The sequence below is a fragment of the Podarcis liolepis genome (genome assembly GCF_965112155.1).
Source record: "Podarcis liolepis genome assembly, chromosome: 14".
NCBI classification, from domain to species: domain Eukaryota; kingdom Metazoa; phylum Chordata; class Lepidosauria; order Squamata; family Lacertidae; genus Podarcis; species Podarcis liolepis.
In genome coordinates, this window is record NC_139569.1 from 48,611,846 (window position 1) to 48,635,038 (window position 23,193).

Here is a 23,193-nt window from a genome sequence, read left to right on the forward strand (position 1 = left end):
CCCTGCTCCTGCCAACCTAGCAGTTCGAAAGCACACCAGTGCAAGTAGACAAATAGGTACCACTCCGGCGGGAAGGTAAACAGCATCTCCATTTGCCGGCTGCTCTGGTTCGCCAGAAGTGGCTTAGTCATGCTGGCCACATGACCCGGAAGCTGTACGCCGGCTCCCTCGGCCAATAAAGCGAGATGAGCGCCGCAATCCCAGAGTCGGCCACGATTGGACCTAATGGTCAGGGGTCCCTTTACCCTTTACCTTTAGGGCTTTTCTTGGGAGGGCAGAACCAATGTGATTGGTTAGTTAGTTAAGTGTTTCTATTGTTTTACTTGATCTAGGAGGGTAGCTGTGCCCCGCCCCTTAGCTACACCCGTGTCCACCACTCTGCTTAGCTTTGTGGGCACACACGCTAAACCCTGTCTGTGATGCCTACCCCTTTTCCCCAAAGAATGAGACAAGAGACCAGAGTGTGGGTTCAAATTAGCCACAACTTTATTGAGCTTCAGAAGTGGGAAACTTGGCATAGGCCTTGGCAGGTAACCCTCTCAGCCCATCTGGCTGAGGATACGCAGGCAGGTGAGATCCAGTGAGAGGGAACTGTAAAGCACAAACTTACACAGCATGCCCTTCCACCGACCTCGTCCCAGGAGTTTGACCTACATGCCGCCGCTCTAGGGCCAGGGACTCCCAGTTTTTTGCCCTTTAACGGGCCCTGCAAACACCACCGCATGGGGAGGGAGCATGAATGCATCCACCCCGACTTGATTCTGGAAGGAAGAAAACCAAAAAAGGCTTGGACAAAAGGGGTCAGCCTCTTTTCTTTGGCCTTTGCCCCACCCCCGGCCAGCTGTCCATTGTCCTCCCTGACCGAGGGCGGGCCAAAGGCCAGCCCAAGCAGGTGGGAGGGACCTGGCCAGTGAGCCCTCGCTTGGTGCCGCAAACCCCGCCTGTTATGTACTGAAGTTCTCATCCTGGGCCAGCAGGGGGATGCTGTAGATACTTTTCACTTGGGTCCACATATGCAAATAAGGGATTGAAAGTGACATTCAATGATTGGATAGTTACAGAAAATGGTTACAGTTGCATTGTAGTGGAGCTCTATATAAGCAGGCTGGCTGAATCCTTCAGTTCAGTTCTGTTCTGGCCTGTGAATAAACAAGAGCTGTTTGAAGAATCGCTGTGTCATCTGATATGTTCACCCACAACTTAACATCGCCCACCTGTGGGGAAGGGAGGGCGGAAATTATCACAATATAGTTCAGAGAAGGGGGGGTGGACAGGCTTCATTTCCTGTACCCATTTTGCAATATGTTTGGACTAAGAGCAACCAAAACTGAGTGAACTACCACAGTATTTCATAAAACAAAACACACAACCTCACATTTTGATCTGTGCAAAATTGATCAAAGTTAAAAAAAACATAAAAGGTTAGTTCCGTTATGGTCTTGGGTTAGGCTAGGGGTGGTTCTGTGCTGTTAGGCCTAAAAGAAAAGACCAACTCTGATTAAGGTGATGTTTCTTTGGGGCCAAAGAGGGGGAGACACTGAACTCCATTTTAAAGGTTAATCATTAATGAGCTGCTGATCCTCACTATGTATTGATGAGCAGGGGGGGCTATTCCTTTCCTTCCTGTGCCCACATCACACAGGAAAGCAGCCTCTCTTGTTGTGTAAAAAGGCAAAGAGATGAGAAGCTTCCTGATCTTTTCACTTCTGTTCCTTTCCTGCCTTGCTGTTAGTCCTGAGATTCCAAAGAACAGGAAGAAGAAAGGTGAGTTGCCAATTTTCCAGATTTTCAACATGCATTTGTGGAAACTGCGCTGTGGCCGTGCTGAGTAAATGGTAGATGCTGTACGAGGACAGATAATGGGGAAATTCGAAAAAATGTGGGTCTGCTTCGAGCGCAAGGTGGGCAGGATTGGGCTCATGTTCTCCCCGAATTGGTAACTCTTATAACAGGACTGAAGTGGCTTTGCAAAAGAAAAAGAAGAAAGATTAGCACCCATAAGTATCTGCTCATTGGGAAACTAAGTATTCTGTTACTAAGACTGAAATACTCGTGAAAATCTAGGCGACCTCAAGGTAGCTGAGCAAAGCCAGCCACGGCTGGATCGACCAAGGCACATCTGCTTGCAATAGTTTAAGGGTGGGTGTGTGTGTGTGTGATATTTGTGGTCTCAAGGAAAATCCCACATCTGGGCTCTCATTCTCAGCTCCCTTTTGTTCATCTGAGTTGCCTGAAGTAGCACAGCATCCTGTTCCTTTGAATCAAAGAGACCCTGGCAAAACATCCGTTTGTGTAAGATCATTGTAAAGCGAGGAGGGCTGCTGCAAGCTCTGGTGGTTTAACCAATAGGTTTCTAAAGTAATGTTTTCATTGGTCTCCAAGTGGACGGAGGCCAACTTCAACATGGTGGGAGCAAATTTTGGATCACTGGGCCTGGGAGTCCAGACCACTCTTGGAGCCAACTGGGCAGTGGCGATGGAGGAGGAAACAGATGGAGGAGGTGGCAATTTGTAGCATGGTGGGGGAAGCGCAGTGGGGGGGGGTCAGGTTAAGCATGTCTGCACCATCACGTCTCAAAACAGTCCCTTCTGAAGATTATGTTTCCTTTGTAAAAACATTGGGACTGTATGTCCCTCCTTGCATTGCCTCTCCTTATAGCAACATGGGTGCTTACACACAGGTGAATATACCTACTGCAAGAATGGAGTGGTGCTTTTTATTATTTTACCAGGAATATATTATTATTTTTTAGCTACTTTGAAGGCTTGGGGCATGGGTGGCACTGTGAGTTAAACCACAGAGCTTAGGACTTGCCAATCAGAAGGTCGGTGGTTCAAATCCCTGCGATGGGGTGAGCTTCCGTTGCTCGGTCCCTGCTCCTGCCAACCTAGCAGTTCAAAAGCACGTCAAAGTGCAAGTAGATAAATCGGGAAGGTAAACGGTGTTTCCGTGTGCTGCTCTGGTTTGCCAGAAGCGGCTTAGTCATGCTGGCCACATGACCCAGAAGCTGTACGCCGGCTCCCTTGGCCAATAAAGCGAGATGAGCGCCACAACCCCAGAGTCGTCTGCGACGGGACCTAATGGTCAGGGGACCCTTTACCTTTTTACTTTGAAGGCTTATTGGTGGAACAGCAGTCTAGAAATATTAGTAAAAAATTAATAGCATGAAATTATTATTTTTTTAAATACAGGATGTAAGTGACCATTGGGCAGCTCCAGAAAGGCTGCTTTTTGGTTTCAAACTCACTCCTGCACCAACAATTGCTTGCTCTCTTTTGCTCTCACTCTCCTGCTCTTATAGGAGGCTGAAGTAATAGCTCTGCAGGCTCAACACTTATAAGAATAATAATTTTATTATTTATACCCCACCCATCTGGCTGGGTTTCCCCAGCCACTCTGGGCGGCTCCCAATAGAGGACTAAAAGCAGAATAAAACTTCAAACAGTAAAAACTTCCCTAAACACTTAAGTTGGAATGAGTCTGAAACCTGAATTTAGCAGAGTTTAGGAGCAGTCTTTTAGAGCGGGGGTGGGGATCGAATCTGAACAGCCAGCTTTCTCTGAATAGCCTCCACCTGCCCTGGTATCGTTTAACTCTTCCTTGTAGCTAAAGTTTTGATAATTTCTATTGCTGCTCATAACCCACCTTGCCTGTTCAAATCTGCCAGTGGTTGTGATGCAATTGGCACAGCTTAAACCATTTCTCAAGGGAAAAAGTCACCCCTTTACAAACAAGTCATCGACCTGTACTGGGTTTGGGGGTTTTCATGAAAACCATATATACAACCCTCTAGCAAACAGAGGAGCCCCTTCGCTTCTGTCCTTTAACAGCAGTCCTGCTGAACCATGTGTTGAAATGGTCCCATTGCAAAAGGCATTATTGCAAAAGGATATTGCAAACTCTTTTTTTAAAAAATGCACCCACTTGCAAAGGGGATACCTACTTATAAAAGCACATGTAAATAGAACATCAACTTGTGTGCTGAATACACTATAGAGGTCAAGTCTAGTTTTGGTGAGGGTCAATTTAGTCTTGTTGATTTTCTGCAATTTGCAGGAAGCACATTCAAAACGGAGACTGCATACAGCACATAATGTAAGGTTATGCCACCCTGGAAGTAGGTTTGTATCAAAATGGGAACCAAATCAACCTCTTAGGGACATGGGTCTCTTCATTGCGTCACGCTTGCCATTTCCATGAAGAACTGGATGTTCCAGGAGTGGCTTGTAACCACGTCAGTAAAAAAAGACACACTGTAAGCCTTTAATAAAGTACAAGCTGCTTATTTGCAAATAGACAAGCTGAGCCGCAGAAAGTAGTCACTAGGCCTAGGAATGCTAACCTTTCTTTCTTTTTTTGTAAATAATTTTTATTTGATTTTACAAGTGTAAAATTATAATAATGTCAAATACATACTCAGATTTAGAGATTTCTCTGAATCTCAAGACTTCCCACCATCCCCTCCATGGGTCCTATTGTCATCAATTTTAGCTGCATATTATTTCATCATCCAGATTTTAAGCCTATCCATATCATCCAAAGTTTTTGTTACATTACTAGTGTTGTTAAAATCCTGCTATTGTTTTCATTTGCTTACAGTGGTCCCTTAAATAAATTATAAATCTTTCCCATTCTTTCTTGAAAGTTTTGTCTTGGTTCCTGAGCCTTCTGGTCAGCTTTGCCATTTTGGCGTAGTCCAACAGCTTAATTTGCCATTCTTCTCTGGCAGGGACTTTGTCTTCTTCCCATCTCTGGGCTAGTAGCATCCGTGCAGCCGTCGTAGCATACATGAAAAGTCTTTTCTGCTCCTTTGGAATCTTGGTACCTGTTGTTGTTGTTTAGTCATTTAGTCGTGTCTGACTCTTCGTGACCCCCTGGACCAGAGCACGCCAGGCACTCCTGTCTTCCACTGCCTCCCACAGTTTGGTCAAACTCATGCTGGTAGCTTCGAGAACACTGTCCAACCACCTCGTCCTCTGTCGTCCCCTTCTCCTTGTGCCCTCCATCTTTCCCAACATCAGGGTCTTTTCCAGGGAGTCTTCTCTTCTCATGAAGTGGCCAAAGTATTGGAGCCTTAGCTTCAGGATCTGTCCTTCCAGTGAGCACTCAGGGCAGATTTCCTTAAGAATGGATAGGTTTGATCTTCCTGCTGTCCATGGGACTCTCAAGAGTCTCCTCCAGCACCATAATTCAAAAGCATCAATTCTTCAGCGATCAGCCTTCTTTATGGTCCAGCTCTCACTTTCATATATCACTACTGGGAAAACCATAGCTTTTACTATACAGATCTTTGTTGGCAAGGTTATGTCTCTGCTTTTTAAGATGCTGTCTAGGTTTGTCTACAATTCCTTAAAAAAATGTTTCTGGTTTCTTTATAAAGGTTATTTTAAACATTTTTTTTATTTCATTATATATCATTTCCCAGGATGCTTTTACTACCTTACACGTCCATTAGGAATGCCGACCTTTCAAACAGCATTGACCCCTGCAAAAGCACACACTCTTGCAGTTTCCACCGAGACTGCTTTTTTCCAGCCAATAGCGGAATTCAGTGCTTTTCTCACTGCTAGCATCAAGCTCTTTCTCCGGTCTCCAGCTACAAATGCACACAAGCAGAATACTCATTTCCAGTCCTAGTTCTGCCTGTGACGTGTAAGCTGCAGATACCAGTTGCTCAGAGTAGCCACCGGTCATCACAAGCCATTAAGCAAGCGACTGAGCTGTCCAGAAGCCAAGAGAGGTGGGCACCTCTCCACTCAGCGCAGCGCAGCAGCACCCCGTAATGCTCTTTTAATGAGAACTTTGGACCCAGCACTCTCAGCCAGCTTTTATCTCTGACAGGCATAGCTGAACAGTGCTTGCTTAGCAACGGCAGCCATTCTTCTGTCAAATACCACACTCACTTTCCCTATGGTTAATTGGAATGATGTTGCCCGGTGCCACAGTCATCAAGATGCTGAATTCTTTTTCCGATGGGTGGAGAAATGCAAAGAAAAGCAAGAGCAGGAGCAGGAGGAGAATGCTAGCTCCACGACAACATCTGAGAAATTGATTTTAGCGTCAATTAAAGATTTGTGGCTTCAGGAAAGTTAGGGGATTTTGCTTCCACCTTGCTTTTGTATACTGAAATGGATTAAATAGAATACAACTAGCTTCAAAATATTATTTCCCAAGGCCTGGAAAACACCCACACCTGCTTCTTAACAATTGTAGGGTGACTTTTGAAATTCTAAGCATTTGCCATTCCTCCATATTGCTGGTGGCTAAATAGATAGCATTACCCACAGGCATTTCACAGGTGGAAATAGACAGGATTACAGTGGTGCCTCGCAAGACGAAATTAATTCATTCCGCGAGTTTTTTCGTCTAGCGAATTTTTCGTCTTGCGAAGCACGGTGTCGGAAAAGTTTTGGAAAAGCTTCAAAAATCACCAAAAACCTCAAAAAAGGCTACCACACCGCGTTCTATGAGTTGCTCCTCGAAGTCAAGTCGCAACTGTATTAACGGTGTTAAGAAAAAGGAAACAAACTTGCAAAAAACGCAAGACATTTTCATCTTGCGAAGCAAGCCCATAGGGGAATTCGTCTTGTGAAGCAGCTCAAAAACCGCAAAACCCTTTCGTCTAGCGAGTTTTTCGTCTTGCGAGGCATTCGTCTTGTGGGGCACCACTGTACTGCCTCCCTCCTTGCACATTTGAGGTGGGGAAAGCTCATTTACATTGGATATATTGTTGTTGTTTTAATGCTGTAGTAGCCTGTCCTCAGCTGGTTTCAAAGTCAAGAGTGTTGAATATATACTAGAACAGGGGATGAGGAACCTGGAATTGGGTTCCAACTCCCATCAGTCCCTGTCAGTACAGCAAAAGGTCCGGGATTGTGGGAATTTCAGTCCTGCAGCATCAGGAGGTCCACAGCTTTCCCATCCCTGATCTGGAGGCTGCTTTCCAAAGTGCGAGGCACACATTTGGCACCTGCTTTGAGGGTTCTGCTCTGGAAAAAAAGGAAACAGAAATAGCGCCGCAACCCCAGAGTTGGTCACGACTGCACGACTGGACCTAATGGTCAGGGGTCCCTTTACCTTTACTCCTGAGCAGGTGCAGAGTGCATTTCCCTCACTGCTGAAGGACTCCAGAGAGTCCTCTGTAAAATGGAATCTGGAAGGGGAGGAGGGTCGGAAGATGGAGCCTATGAAACCCTGGACAGAAGAGGCCACATGTTCACATGGCAACAGTTGCTTGAAAATCCCTCACCTTGACACTCTCAACTACAAGGTTTGTTCAGATTGCACCCAAATTTTCACTGACTTTGTTTTAAAAACATGCACGTGTTTTCGGGTTTCTTTGTCGCTTTGCCAAACTGCTTTCACTGGGGCTGTTTACCAGATAACACTTATTTAAAAAGCACCTCCAGGCGACAGAAAACAAATGAGAAATGCCAGCCAGAAGGAAACACAAGTCTGGAATTCTGTTTTCTCTCCGCCCCACTGCCCTGTATATTGCAAGCTGATTTTGCAGCTTGGTCTTCTGGTGCTGGATGTGTAAAATGAATAAATGGTTGACACGACATGGCTTCTCCAAGGGGATCCTCTCCCCTTCCTTAGCATTTCAGAAAGAGAGAAACCACACCTTTGGCAAAGGTTAGGCTGGGCCTCGGGGAAAACGCTTGGCACCAGGCAGTTCTGCCTGCAACCATTTCCAATCAGCAAAAGTACGTTTTTCATGGCAGTCACTGACAAGAGTGACAGAAGGCCCCGGCTCCAGGCATTTGCCAAGGCTGCCTCGTGAAGGCCACCCATTTGCCAGTGGCACTGAGTAAACTATTTCCTGACGGGGTCTGATGTGGATAAGCAACTAATCAGTGTTTTCCTACTCCATGGTGGAAGAAGAATAGGGCCACAGCAACAGTCCATCCAATAAACTGGTGGGACATTTGGCCCCAGAAGTGGCTCAGCCATAGGACAGTGTTGCTTTGGGTACAGAAAGAGCAGCACTTGGAGAAATGAATGCTGGAAGCAAACAGCCTAAGAAACTCAAAAAAGAATCTTTTGCTTAGTGCCAGGCATGAGTCCTGTGAAGCAAAAGGAACTGTTTCTTTGCCATCTTCCATCCCTTTTTTCAAAATGTGCCAAAGGCTGGAGGTTTTCTGCAGACCCAAGGCCCAGGTACAGTTACCAATTACTTGAACAGCATTAGGGTGCAATGAAGGGCATTGCATGTCTTTAAAACAACAACAGGTGCAGCTGTTTTTTACATTATCTCTCACTTAAAAAAAGAAACCCCTTTGGAACGGTAGCTGAATAGTGCGCTGTGGGAGTACCAGGAAACAGCAGAGAGAACCCCTCTGGGCAGTAGCCTAAGCAGACTTTTGTGATTACTGTAACCCTTGAACATGCCATACTGTAAAGGACTTTTCAATATGAACGCATTCTGGTCATAACTCCAGGGACTCCGTTTATGGCCAGATGAGGATTGGTTTGTTTTCATTAAACCTTTTGTAGCAGGAGAATGTGCTGAGATTGGAAGGATGAGATTTCCCAGAACCTGACATCCTGTCCTTCCCTTCTCCTCTTCCTCTTTCACAAACAAGGTGGACACATGGATTGAATTAAGTGGAGCTGAATTTGCCATTCACCTCCACCACATCCCTCCCAGGGCCTCAGACTCTCTCCATTCAATTATTCCAAACTCTGCCAACAAGAAATACTAGCTAGAATGTGTGAAATATTCTCCCCTAGTTAATTATGAATGGAGGGACTTAATTTCTCCCTTGGTCTTCAGGCTCTAAATTCAATTATTCCAAAACCTGCAAATAAGAAATACTCACTAGAAATGCGTGTGTGAAGTTTTCACCCTAGTTAATTATGAATAGAGGGATTTAACAGCAACCCAGCAGTAAATAAGTACTGTACACTCCTTGAATTAATATCTTCCTCAGGCCTGAGAGTGTCTCTTTCTAGTCAGGAACAGCCCTCCCAGAGTACAAGCTGAGCAACAGGAACCAAAAACTGGGCACTATTAAAGACAACAGAGAGTGAGACATCTGCATCATATGAACAAAGGCTGTACTACTGGGCACTGAACCAAGGGGGTGTCCTCTCAAAGCCTAATAAGCGAGGCACTGGGCTTTGGAAGGAGACATGAGCTTCTGACTGGGTCCTCCGGTCCTGGAGTCCTCCCTCCTCCTTCCCAAAGCCTAGTTAGTGCTTTTCCAGCTTTGGGAAGGAGGCACAAGGGCTGGGGTGGGGCTGCCAAATTTTGGCCTCACACAGGGCACCATAGTATCCAATTCCACCGCTGCCAATGCACATTTGCTCCAATATAAATTAAATGGAGTTCAATGAGGCACAGGTAACTGGGTTCAGGATTTCAGCATAGTTCTACAGACTTTAGGTGAGGTATGTTACTTTTATGCTCATTTAACAGATGGGGAAGTAAGCCTGAGAAAGAGTGATGGCTGATGCAAGTAGTCCCAGGCCCCAGTTAACTCGTGAAGGCATTCCACTCCAAACAGGGGCGGGCGGCCTTTTCCTGCCAAAGGTGCCATTCCCTTGAAGGTAATCATAAAATAAGGCAGGTTGCCCACCAGGATCTTAAAAAGTGCAGTTTTGTTCTTGACAAGAAGCCCTGCTGGTTCCACTGATCAGCCTCACTCTGCAGGTATAAACAAGATGTTTGTATTTTGAATGAAACCACCACCATAATCAACCATGCAAAACATTTCACAGTTAATGGAAGTACATTGCATGCTGTAAAAAACAGAAAAATCTTCTTCCATGGTGGAGGTGTTTTTTTTTGCTTCACTCGTTTATAAAGACTCCTAAATTAAGACGTAGATGAACCATAGCTCTACCGCAGAACAAGAAAGCAGCAGACAAGAGAGGGTGATCCTAGGCCATGGTCCAAGGATGCTTTCTGATTAATAAGATAACTCTTTGATCACGTCCTCCTCAGCCTGTGGGATTCCAAGGCAGAAGTCCAGAAAACTGTTCCCCCTTCCTCCACTTGCTGGCATCAGTTCCTTCCCAGTGTCCTGCAAGAGAATATGACGCTCCAGATTCCTAATGCCTAATGGCAGAACTTCTAAGTGGAGAATGTGCTGTGTCTGCAGAACCAATGAGTGTGTGGCAGTTAGGGGTGGGCACAATTCTGCCCCCCTTCTTTGTGCCCATTACACAATTTTGACCTTTTCACGGCCATTTTAGGCAGTCAGAGGAGCTGGGTGCCAATGTCTTCTTGGAAGGCCTACTGTGGGCTGGTGGGACTGAGATGTTTGATGCCCCACAAGCGCAAGAAAACAGCATGTATGGAAGACAATGAGCCCAGAGCTCTTCTCCTTCACATGCTAAATTTCTATGCATCAGGGATGTCTTCCCTTTCTTCACATATACAACACTGTCAGCAAGCCTGAAGAGGTTGAGTCCATGCATCATTCTAACACTCAGTTCAGCTGACTGCATAAACTGGAATTAACCTTTGGGTAAGGAGAGGTGATGGGGACCACCAAAGGTTAAACATTAATGTTTAACTAAGTGTTTGCTATGCTTCCTTTCCAAAGGTTGTACTATTAAGAGCCCCAGGAGGAGATACATTTTTCCACCTCACTTTTTTAAAAGGCTCACTTTTTTTTCCACCTCACTTTTTTTTCCACCTCACTTTTTTAAAAGGCTCAGATTTTTTTAAAAGGCTCACTTTTTTTTCCACCTCACTTTTTTTTCCACCTCACTTTTTTAAAAGGCTCAGATACATATAAAGTGGACGCTCGGAACGTGATCCGTGTGGGATGCATGTTCGCAACCTGCAGCGGCACGTCTGTGCACGCGCGAGTTGCAATTCGGCGCTTCTCCACATGCACAAAGCTCGATTTAGTGCTTCTGCGCATGCACGCCCGCCAAAACCTGGAAGTAACCCGTCCTGGTACTTCTGGGTTTTGGCGGTCCATAACCCGAAAAAACGCAACCTGAAGCGTCTGTAACCTGAGGTATGACTGTAGATTCCAAATCCTTTAAAATTCATACATAATAGTTACACTTTGCCTTCAAACAGCTCTTTAGCATAGTTACGCTCTGTCACATTATTTCACAATAATCCTCATAACAACCCTCTAAGGTGGGTGAGCACCATGAGCCTACAGGATCAGGCCAGTGTAACCATCTAGTCCAGCATCCTGTTCTCACAACAGCCAGCCAGGTACCGACAAAAATAGAGTGGCTTGCCAAATTATTGGAGTACTACAATATATCCAAAACAATGGGAGAAATTGGAAGGATCTCAAAAGAGAAGATAGACAGGGACTGGAAGAAAAATCTCTTTGACCCATGCCTGCCAATCACAAGACAAACAGAAGTGTAGATGACCCTTGACTCTGCAGAAGGCAACTTCCTACGTCCAACAATCAACACACCAACAGTGAGGCCCCAGGCTCAGGTGCCTCAAACTCTGCTTAAAAAACCCAAAAACTGCCCCCTCTGCAAAAAAAAGGAACGAAGATACCCCAGTACAAGCATCATTTCCACTCTACAGCTCCCATGTCTTGCCTTGATGAAATAATACATTTTTAAATGAACATTGTGTGCCCATTTCCTAGAATGATTGACAGCACAGAAAGCTGGAGGATATTTTCATTCTCCGGGCTAACAACGTACAGTTTATATCAAGGAAAACACAGGAGAGAGAAATATAAATATGTACCAATGGGAATTATGGGACCAATTCACGCTTACCCACGGTGCCGTGAAGCATTTTCCCTTTCCCCAAGGTGTGATCACACCCTGCTCTGACAATCTGTGTGTGAAGGAGCCATGACTGGAGATTGGGGGGGGGGTCATATGCATGGGGGTGGGGAAGCCTTGTCCTCAGCTGCTCTTGTCTGGGCTCAATCTGAAGGGCTCAAGTGACAAAAGGGGAGATTTTGGTTGCTGAGTGCAATTTGGAAATGGAACCAATTATTTCCCAATTCTATTAAATTTTGTATTTAAAACATTTCGAAACCTCTCTTCTGACACGTTTTAAAAATAAAATTGGTTGGCTTGTGGAATACAGTCGTACCTTGGTTGTCGAACAGAATCCTTTCCCAAAGTCCGTTCAACTTCCAAAACGTTCAAAAACCAAGGCACGGCTTCTGGTTGGTTGATTGGCCCCGGAAACAATGCCAACAGCCAAAACAGACGTTCAGCTTCCAAAAAACGTTTGCAAACCAGAACACTAAACTTCAGGGTTTGCGGCATTCTGAATACCAAGGCGACTGTATAGTATACCCTCCAACATGCTGCAGAGGAAAATCAGGACACACATCTTTTGGGGCCATGTCCTCACTGAAGCCAGAACATGACATCCCAGAATCTAATCAGAAGCCAGGATGGCTTCTGTAATTCCAGGGTGCCCCAGTCAAATCAGGAAATTTAATTAACAACAACAACAACACACACACAGAGAGAGTGTAGTTCTTGATCTTCTTTGCTTTTTGTTTATTGAGGCATGCCAAGCTCAACCCCCAAAAGCCAATGCTTTTGTGAGTCAAAGATATTCATCGTTCAAACTCTGTGGCTTTCCCTAAGTGGGGCAGCCTTGTCCATTTGTCCCAGGCTTGCTCAACTGCTTCCCAAAATTTTAAACAAAGTGGCTTAGACCTCAAGATCACTTAGGAGGGGGCAAGTTTACTGCCTCCTCCCAGCAGCGGCCCCCACCCCACTCAAGGGCAGTGAGTTCAAGTCTGCTGAGTGGGCTCAAAGCACCAACCTTTTGGCCAGTGGCAGCTGATGTCCCCCAGAGCTGGTGGAGCTGCTAGAAGGTCCCAAGGGCATGGCCAAGTTGCTCTGGTTTTCTCTCCATCCTCAGTACTCTTGATTCTGACTTGCAGCAGCTCCCTAGGGTTTCAAATGGAAATCTTTCCCAGCCTTACCTGCATCTGTTATGTACTGAAGTTCTCACCCTGGGCCAGCAGGGGGATACTGTAGATAGTTATGCAAATGAAGGATCGAAAGTGACATTCAGTGATTGGATAGTTTGTATGCAAATGAAGGATTGAAAGTGACGTTCAGTGATTGGCTATTTACAGAAAATGGTTACTGTTGCATTCTAGCAGAGTTTTAGAAAGTTGCAACAGTTACGTTGTTCTGGAGCTCTCTATATAAGCAGGCTGACTGAGCTCCTCAGTTTAGTTCTGTTCCAGCTTACAAATAAAGAGCTGCTTTGGAAGAATCGCTGTATCGTCTGATATGTTCGCCCACAACTTAACACTTTCCTCTAAAAAGTAAGGTTCTGGTCCTCATGGTTCTACATAAATAGGAAGCAGCTGTATGCAGAGTCAGACCCTTGGCCCACCTGACTCAATAATGTCAGCACTAACTGGCAGCATCTCCCCCAGGGTTTCAGCCTTATTTGGAGATGCTATGCCAGGAATTGGACTTGAGACCTTCTGCATATGCTCTCCCATGAATCTATAGGCCCTTCCCATGAGGGACTTGGCAGCGCCCCCTCTGCACCACCACCCCCATAAAGAAGCTGCTGTAAGAATTCTGGTGCTATGCATGAGGCATCCAAAACAACCGAGAGTATCGCATAAATGCTAATTATTAATACCTCTGTGGTCAATTAAAGTGAAATTTTCACCTACATGTTTTTTTATCTTGTCCATTTGCAGCTTTCATTTGGCAATAAAAATGTTCAGGAAAGCACTAAAAAAAAAATTCCCATTACGCTGCAAAATATTTTAAGAGCGTTTGTTGGCTCAGGCATTTCAAGATGGTGCTGAGCTGTCAATTATATGTTTCCAGTTTAGAGAAATACTGTGGTTCTCTGACCTAGATTTCAGGGATTTTTACTGATTTGTGGTTGTGGTTCCGTTGTATTTATTGTACTGTATTTCCTATCTGACCCTGTGGCTGGCACACCTAGTGACCTTAGGGGGCAAGGACGAGGGGGGCGGGGGAGCCCTTTCTTCAAAGAGACGCCACTAATCAGATTGTACCCTGTACACTCACAGTATTCTATGAATGTTTTAAAATTTACCTCAGTGTCTTTCCTGGAACAGTTGCTGAAATGAATTTCCTGGCTGGTTCAATGACTATTCATTCCAGCTGATTGAAAACACATACAGAAAGAAACCCAAGCTTTAGGTGGAAGAGTTTTAGCTGCAGAAGATCCTTCTCCCTGTGCATCTAGGCAAAGCAATGTGGAGACACCGACCAGCCTTTTAGAATGCATTGTCTTGAAGGCAATGCTGTGATTAAAGACCATTTTTATCCCTAATTTGTACAGTTCTTGGGCATGTAGGGTGACGTGCTCCACCCCATCAGACCAGCCCAGAAGGGCTGACATCCGGCTGCAAAAAAAAAAGCATTTGTGTGCCAAGGCAGGTCATGGGAGTTATTATTAGCTCTAATTAGCACACCCACGAGCATCTCCACCTGCAGAGCAGTGGCACTCAAGGTGAGGGAACAGCAGAGATGCTCTCAGATCTTGGAAGGCAACTCAGAAGCAGCTCACAAGTGGCTGGGAGTCTGTCTAACACAGGTCTCACCAGTATATAACTTGGGGCATTTAACTCAAAGGACCTCAGCAGCAGAAAGGGATCCATGTGAGCATTCAAATGATGACTATTTAAAGCTGTCCCAATCCTTTCTCCAGCTCAGCCAGGGAGAGACAGAGAACCACTGAGTTTTGCCCTTCATGGGGAAAATTTGTTCAACTGTACATTTACAGGTTGAGTGGCAGGGCTTTTTTTCAGCCGGAACTCACCAGAAACTCAGTACCGGCACCTCCCAGCTGGGCACCATTGCCATTATAAGAGAACAAGGGAGGCGTTCATGGTGAGTTCCGGCAACTCTTTTTCTAGAAAAATAGCACTGTTGAATGGGAATGGGAAGTCCCCAAAGTCAAGATAATGGAATTCCGCTCACGTAACTCTATAACTCTATAAGGGACACAGGTGGCGCTGTGGGTTAAACCACAGAGCCTAGGGCTTGCCGATCAGAAGGTTGGCGGTTCGAATCCCTGTGACGGAGTGAGCTCCCGTTCCTCGGTCCCAGCTCCTGTCAACCTAGCAGTTCGAAAGCACATCAAAGTGCAAGTAGATAAATAGGTACGGCTCTGGCAGGAAGGTAAACGGCGTTTCCGTGCACTGCTCTGGTTCGCCAGAAGCAGCTTAGTCATGCTGGCCACATGACCCAGAAGCTGTACGCCAGCTCCCTCGGCCAATAAAGCAAGGTGAGCGCCGCAACCCCAGAGTTAGCCACAACTGGACCTAATGGTCAGGGGTCCCTTTATCTTTAACTCTATAACAGGAAGGTGGAGTCCAACATTTGGGAACCCACAGCCTCCGCCCCCAATCCCTACTTGGAGCAGGGGCCTCTGAAGGAGGCATTTGTCACCTTGACAATTATCAAAATTACCAGGATGTAAAAGACATGTCTTGTTACCAGCTAATAAAGGTTTTTGGTTGTTTTAAAAAACATTTCTAAAAATTTGAAGGGACAGCAAAAGAGGATAACTTATTAAGGCATACTTAGGTTGTTAACTGGCTCCAGAATATGTGTGTCTGAAGAACACTTATCAGGTGATATTTGGCTACAGCTTTGGCGCATGAACTTTGCTATGCCACACTGTGTCGTGTTAAAAGAAAAGCAGGATAAAATGATGTTTTGATGGTGTCCTATCCTAGCCAAAATTCAGAACTTTTACAGTACTAATTCAGATAAGCTCTGAAGATGGTGACAAGATAAATACATTTGTTCTGAAAGTGCAGAGTGATTTATAGACTGGAGTAAAGTCAGAAGGGTGATATCAATCATGTCTGGAGTAGACAGACCAACTGTCTCACGAACTGTTACTCTAAATAATAACAAAAAGCCTTGTCCACAAAGGAATGGCATTCCTTTGTGCTGAATTTAATTGTGGCAGAGAGGTTGGTAATCACGATTCATAAACATTTGTCACTGGGTGATGAATGTAGAGTCAGTCAGTCAGTCAGTCAAGTTTATTGCTTATAGCCAAAGGCTGCTGCAATGTATATATTGTCATTCAATAAAATATATACTAATTTGATACAAAAACTTAAAACATTTATATTGGATGAATGTAGAGGGAGCATCGTGAGTATCCTGATATTATTAAAATTAACACGTTCTCTAAAATTGAGGGAAGGGTTTATTAAGAAACATGCTTTGTCTTCAGAATTGGTTTCCTTTTCATTTGCTTTTGGGAACTCTAGTTACAGTGATACTCATTGTGTTGGTTCTTTATTCTGTTTTTGATCAACAATTGTATTATTACAACTGCATAATGGCTTTATCATTGAGCAACTTTGTCACTGTCTGGCTTTAAAAAAATGAGAAGCAAATACAGATGTGCAATGATCTGTGAATATCTGTGAACACAACATCTAATTGAGAGACTTTGCTGCCACAAGATCTGGTGAGGGCCACTCAGATGGCTTTTTTTAAGGCTAAACAAAGTGATGGAGTACAATAAGGCTATCCAATAAGGCTATTGGCCATGATGACGATGTACTACGTCCAGTACTGAAGGCAGGAGACCTCTGAATACCATCGCATTTGGATAGAAACTGTTTCTCAGGCGGCTATTCCTAGTCTTTATTAACCCTGTACCTTCTTCCAGAAGGCAGAAGCTGAAAGAGATCATTTCCAGGGTGTGCACTATCCTGCACTATCTCTGCAGCTTTTTTATGGCACCTGGAAGCATAGATTTGATCCAAGGTGGGAAGAGTGCACCCAATTATTCTCTCCGCAGTCTTTACAACCTTGGACAGCATTGTTTTTTCCTCTCAGTGTTTTAACTAACTAAAGGGAAAGGGGGGGGGGATGTTTTGGGATCAAGCAATAAGAACATATGAAGAGTTTGCTGGATCAGGCCAGTAGCCCACCTAGTCCAGCATCCTGCTCTCACAGCAGCCCAGAAGATGATTGTGGGAAACCCCCAAGCAGGATTCGAGTCCAATCACCCTCTTCCCTCCTGCGGCTTCCAGCAACTGGGCTTTAGAGACATCGCCATCATGACTAGTAGCCATTGATAGCCTTGTCTTCCAGAAGTCTGCCCAGCCCTCTTCTAAAACGAATGTTGCTTGTGGCACAGTCCGCATTGCAGACTGCAGATCCAGAAATGTGCCTTCCGTGCCTTCCCCATCTTGTGCAACTTCCTTTTTTTTAAATGATATTTATTAAGGTTTCATAAACAATCAAAAGCTTCAAAATTTAAACATAGAATACAAAAACCAAGAAAAACTACAAAAATGAAAAAACACATAAAAAGTACAGAATAGAGAACAGTTAACAGAATAGAAGAAAAAAGCATAAAAAAGCCAAAAAACAAAACAGAAAAGAAATTAGTATTTTCATATCTTATACTTCATTCACTAGTTTCTTGACCTCCTCACACCTCCCTTTTTGTATTCCAGTTCAGATATTTAGTTCAGCAAATCCTTACCCTCTGTCATTTATCCTTACTCAGCATCTTAACCTATAGTAAATATATATTTTCCACCATCATCAATCCATATTTACATATTCTTATTAATCTTTTTACCAACACCGCTTGTTTTCAATCCAACATCCCTTTAACATTCATTAATTTTACAGTATTTCTGTAGATAGTCATCTTGTGCAACTTCCAAGCTTTCAACAAGTGTCAATAGAGTGAAAGTGTTCGCGAGGTCAGCAAGCCTAAAAGCCAGCATAGCCAGTGAAAGTGGGCAGCAGAGCTAAGAGTAAGAAGGACCTAAGGAAATCAGGCACTGAGGAGAAGTGGGTGCCCTCAAACGCTGCAGAGGTTAGTTGATTAATTGCCTTGATTAATAGTAATTGTTCCAGGTCCTTTTGGAGCACTATTTCCTCCTCCTCCCCTCTGTAGTAAATTAAAAGCTTTCAGTTATTAATTGCACCTATACATCAAGAAAGGTTGCAGTTGTCTTCCCGGGTTGTGACTGAACTTTACTTATAGGCCTCAGGACCCCCTTTGGGCATAGAACAGAACAGGAGTGTGCAACATCAGGACCTCCGATTGGCAGGAGTATGAAGACTCTGGATTGGCCAGGCCTGGCATGGATCCTCAGTTGCCTGATCCAGACCATTACTTCCATCAAACAGCAATAACAGACAGTGTGTGCTGGTCCCGGGGGGAAGGTTACTGTTACTGTAGTCCAAGTTCAGTCCTAAGTCACTAGCCTGGAGATAGTCCACAAAGTGCGAGGTGAGGTCCAAAACAGGGAGCCGGGCGGGGACAGGAACACTCGAAGATCAGAAGCAGGAAGCCGGGTGGGGAACAGGAACACTGGAGGAACAGGACTGGATGCTGGCCGAAACAGCTCTTCAATGACGACGTTGCTCCCGCAACCTGGGACCGGGCTGACTGCCCTTTATCTTCTCTGAGGCCAGGGGCGGTCCCGGCCCCCAGGAGCCCCACCTCTCCTGGCCTTAAGGCGAGCACTCCTCCTGGGAGAAACCAGTTCCCTTCGCATCTCTGCCCTAAGCCTCTGCAGTTCAGGAGAGGCCGAAGGGTTACTGGGCCCCGGGGGAGGCTCACCTGTAGACACTGAGTCCTCAAGCACCTCTGGGGCCAGAATGGTTTCACCTGGTGCCTGCTCCTGAGGATCTGGCACAGGTGCAGGCTCCTCAGCATCTAGGCCTTGCCCCAGTTCAGCCGGCCCTGGAGGCGGGGACTCCTGTGCCGGCTGGGATTCCTCCGGTTCACTCTCAGAATTGGAATCCCAGGCCATCACACCGTGACTCTCCTGTTTGGGAAGGATTTGGCCATGACTGCCCACCACCCTGTCTTAGCCTCAAGAACCATATTTTTTTGTATTGTAATTTTATGTTGTGAACTACAGGTATAGGGCAATATACAAATTTAATAAATAATAATAACAACAACAACAACAATGCTAAAAAACAAGCCCCTGTGCATCTGTCACAGGATAACTTGGGGAGAGGGTAGGACCCCATTTCAAACCAAAACGAGGTGAGCTTCAAAAGGTGCTGGAAAAAATGTATGTTTTATGCATAAACAAATTGCAATTTACCCCGCTCCCAAATGACAAAATAACTCCTCATTCAGGAGACAACGGAGACAATTGCCTCAGATGAAGAGGGGTTACAATCAAAGCACATCCCAGTCTCTTGGGCACCTTCTCAGGTTGGGCATCCTTGCCTTTTTGGTACTCCAGGATCCCTGTAGGGTTGCCATATGTCCCCTTTTTGCAGGACACATCCTCTTTTTCATGGGTATGTAATCTATAGTTAAAAGTCGACGTCGGCAAAAGTGTCCTCTTTTTTGCTCTTCAAAATGGCAACCCTAGCACACCTCTCTCTCTCCCTCCCTCTCAAAGTGGCCCCTGCTCTCCTTAAACCCTTTGGGTCTCTCTCTGTTCAGTAAATAAGCACCTGCCTGTGCATTGATAACAGTTTCCAGAGAGGTGGCAGCTGTTGTTGCAAAAACAAGAAAGGAGTCTTGAGGCACTTTAAAAGGCCAGCAGTTTATAACAGATTTTGGCTATAATCCACTTCTTCAAAGCCCCGGTACTTTCCAAAAAGAACCCCTGAGATAGTTGCATTACATCGGGGATGCATTTAGGCTCTGGACTTCAAGCCCTCTTCTTGAGACCAGGAATGGGGGATCTGTGGGGCAATCCCCCCGCTTCCCTCAGCCCCAGCCAGCATGGCCAGTGGTCAGGAATGATGGAAGTCAGAGCCCAACAACATCTGGAGGGATCCCACAGCTTCCTTAGGTGTCTTGGACTGGCTGGATGCAGAGGAATGGTGGAAGGAACCAGCTGAGGAACCCCCAAGGGAAGAAGACCCAGAGCCAGGGCATTGGTGGTGGGATGACCATGAGGGAGAAGAGGGAGAAGACTGAGAAGAGGCAGCAGGGCATAGTGAACAGGGAGCGTCTATGGCAGAGAGCTTCCCAGTAGTGATGTATGGAAGTGAGAGCTGGACAATAAAGAAGACTGACTGCGGAAGAACTGATGCTTTTGAATTATGGTGCTGGAGGAGACTCTTGAGAGTCCCATGGACTGCAAGAAGATCAAACCTATCCATTCTGAAGGAAATCAGCCCTGAGTGCTCACTGGAAGGACAGATCCTGAAGCTGAGGCTCCAATACTTTGGCCACCTCATGAGAAGAGAAGACTCCCTGGAAAAGACCCTGATGTTGGGAAAGATGGAGGGCACAAGGAGAAGGGGACGACAGAGGACGAGATGGTTGGACAGTGTTCTCGAAGCTACCAGCATGAATTTGACCAAACTGCGGGAGGCAGTGGAAGACAGAAGTGCCTGGCGTGCTCTGGTCCAGGGGGTCACGAAGAGTTGGACACGACTAAACGACTAAACAACAACAACAACATGGCAAAGAGAAGTTCAGAATCAGGGCCAAAAGCCAAAGCAGGCAAGTGGGAGGAGGGAGACCCAGAGGCAGAGGTGAGTCCAGCTGACAAAGAGTCACAGGTGACTCCCTCTCCTGCTGCAAGAAGTCCCCCCCCCCCCAGTGTCTAAGAACAAGAAAAGGCATGAGAAGAGCGGAGGAGAGGTTGGCTTCATGCAGGCACAGCCTTCGATTGCTTGGGGAAAGCCCTGGAGAGGAGGGGACTTAGATGGCTGTGAGGAGGCGCCGAGGCGGGGACTTTTTTCTCAACAACTGATTCATGAAGTAAGCTGTGCCTTGTTAGGTTAGACAAGTCTGTGAAGATCACGCTTTGCTAATAAAGAGTTAACTCCAAGTTTCAATGGTACAATTTACTGCCAGCTCACTCTGTGACACCACCGCTGCTTCAGATAGGAATGTAATTATTTCACTAACTTTTGCATTTAGTAAGACACCCCTGCTGCATTTGGGGGCCCTCCGATACCTATGCCGGTGAGGGCCCTTGGTGTCTTCCCCAAAACCCTATCCCATGGGTAGGCAAACTAAGGCCCGGGGGCTGGATCCAGCCCAATCGCCCTCTAAATCTGGCCCACAGACAGTCCGTGAATCAGCGTGTTTTTGCATGAGTAGAATGTGTGCTTTTATTTCAAATGCATCTCTGGGTTATTTGTGGGGCATAGGAATTCATTTTTCCCCAAATAATATAGTCTGGCCCCCCACAAGGTCTGAGGGACAGTGGACTGGCCCCCTGCTGAAAAAGTTTGCTGACCCCAGCTCTGTCCTGATGGCGCCATAGCACTTCATTTCCCTCTGATCTCACACCATTTACAAAGCTGTCAACTTACAGATTTGAAAATAAGGGACCAGCAGCCAAAATAAGAGATTTTAGTCAACCAGCTGAAATACGAAGTTAAAAGGGACCAGATAATTTGGGAGAGCAGCCCCGGCTTTTAGCCCTTCGTTTCCAGAGGTTGCTGCTCAAGACACCAGCCGATGAAACACTGCAATTAAATAACTACAAGCAGCAACCACTTTTCACGCAAAACGAAGTCCAAGCTACGAAGATGCTGCTGCAGTTCTGTATCTTTTCTCTCGTGCTCCATCTGCGGGGCAATTCCATCAGGCGGGGCGGGAAGAAGGGGGGGGAATAGGGCCCGAAGTACAGTGGTGCCTCGCAAGATGAAATTAATCCGTTCCGCGAGTCTCTTCGTCTTGCGGTTTTTTCATCTTGCAAAGCACGGCTATTAGCGGCTTAGCGGCTATTAACGGCTTAGCGGCTATTAACGGCTTAGCGGCTTTAAGAAAAAGGAAACAAACTCTCAAGAACTCGCAAGACGTTTCGTCTTGCGAAGCAAGCCCATAGGGAAATTCGTCTTGCGGAACGACTCAAAAAACGGAAAACTCTTTCGTCTAGCGAGTTTTTCGTCTTGCGAGGCATTCGTCTTGCGGGGCACCACTGTAAACCCGCAGATCAGACCATCTATGCTAGTCTACCACTACAAATCTATGGGAGAAGCGCTTGCGGTCCTTCCCTTGTAAGCCCTTGGAACACCTGCCCACGCCTCCGCCTCCTCCTCCTCCTCTTCCTCCTCTCTCTGAACTGCTTTCTCTGTGGTTGCCCTCACTCTCCTCTCAAGGCTCCTCAGCAATTCATAGGCCATGCCAGGCTGCCCATCTCATCCGGGTCCTTTGGCGGCACAGCCGCAGTACAGCCTAGCGGGAGCAGGAGCAGCGGCGACGGGCAGAGGGGAGGCCCCAGGCAGAGACGCTCAGTTCGGCGGCCGCGAGGAGGATGGCGGCAGAAGGGCCCGAGGCTCCCGCCAGTCCCGGCGGGGAGGGGCTCCCAGGGGCTGAGGCTGGTGAGAGGAGGCCGGAGGGAGGCGGGCTGGGCAGCCAAGAAACACAGTTGGAGCCTCCCTCCTCCCTGGCCAGCAGGGAGGGAGGGAGAAGAGCTGCTTCCTTTGAAACCCGGGAAATTTAAGGGACATCCATCAATAAGGGACAGCAGCGGGACATGGCGCTAGGATAAGGGACTGTCCCTCCAAATAAGGGACGCTTGACAGCTATGACCATTTACTTTCCCCGCCCTCATTCTGCACCCAGGAACAGACCTTCACACATCTGGCTGTAGTAGAATTAATAACAAAAACAACACTAAATTGATTTAATCTTTAAGATATCACGAAACCCTGCACATTTGTAATGTTTTCCAAAGTAATGGCACCCTTACAGTTTGTTGCTGAGGTCTCAACATGTTCAGGAGCCCAAGCTGAGCATCTTTCTCTGTTTTGCATTCTCCTCAAAACCTTGGATCATGAAAAAGGGTTTCCTCGACATTTTTGCCGCAACCTTCTGGCTGCCTAAATTGGAGGCTGCATTGCAATGGAGCCCAATGAAATATGCATGCCGTGTGCTTATTCCAAAGACCTAATAAAAATACTTCTGCTTTATTACATTAAAGACAGGCTGTCAGAGCAGTTCACAATATTGCAGCAGAATGAGAAAGAAAGGGGTGAAAAAAGGGGGATGCGGTAAATGAACTGCATTGCTTCTTAGTTTTATGACGCCAGAATCGGCCACTGTTGAGAATGCGATGCTAAAAATAAAGGCCGTTGATCCTGAAAGCAGCCAACTTTCAATCTGCAGAAATGGCAGTGGCTGCATTGCTTGTTTGGCCCATACTTCAGGGCATTTAGTAGCAAATCGTGTGGCTTCGCAATATATTAGGTTAACAAAACTAGAATAAGAAAGTTCCAACTGGCCTGGGAGCCTAATATACTGAAAAAAATTAAAAAGAGAATCTGAGAGAGAGTCCCAAATTTCCA

The 23,193-nt window shown here is 46.0% G+C and overlaps 1 protein-coding gene across 1 annotated transcript in view; it reads left to right on the forward strand.

Annotated features, from left to right (window-relative positions):
• Nucleotides 1-1,603: 1,603 nt before the first annotated feature.
• LIPC (lipase C, hepatic type) overlaps nucleotides 1,604-23,193 on the forward strand; it is a 50,340-nt gene continuing 28,750 nt past the window's right edge. The window contains exon 1 of the mRNA XM_083475877.1: nucleotides 1,604-1,764. Coding sequence (XP_083332003.1) covers nucleotides 1,680-1,764 — 85 coding nt within the window. The 5' untranslated portion in view covers nucleotides 1,604-1,679. The remainder of the gene's footprint in view (nucleotides 1,765-23,193) is intronic.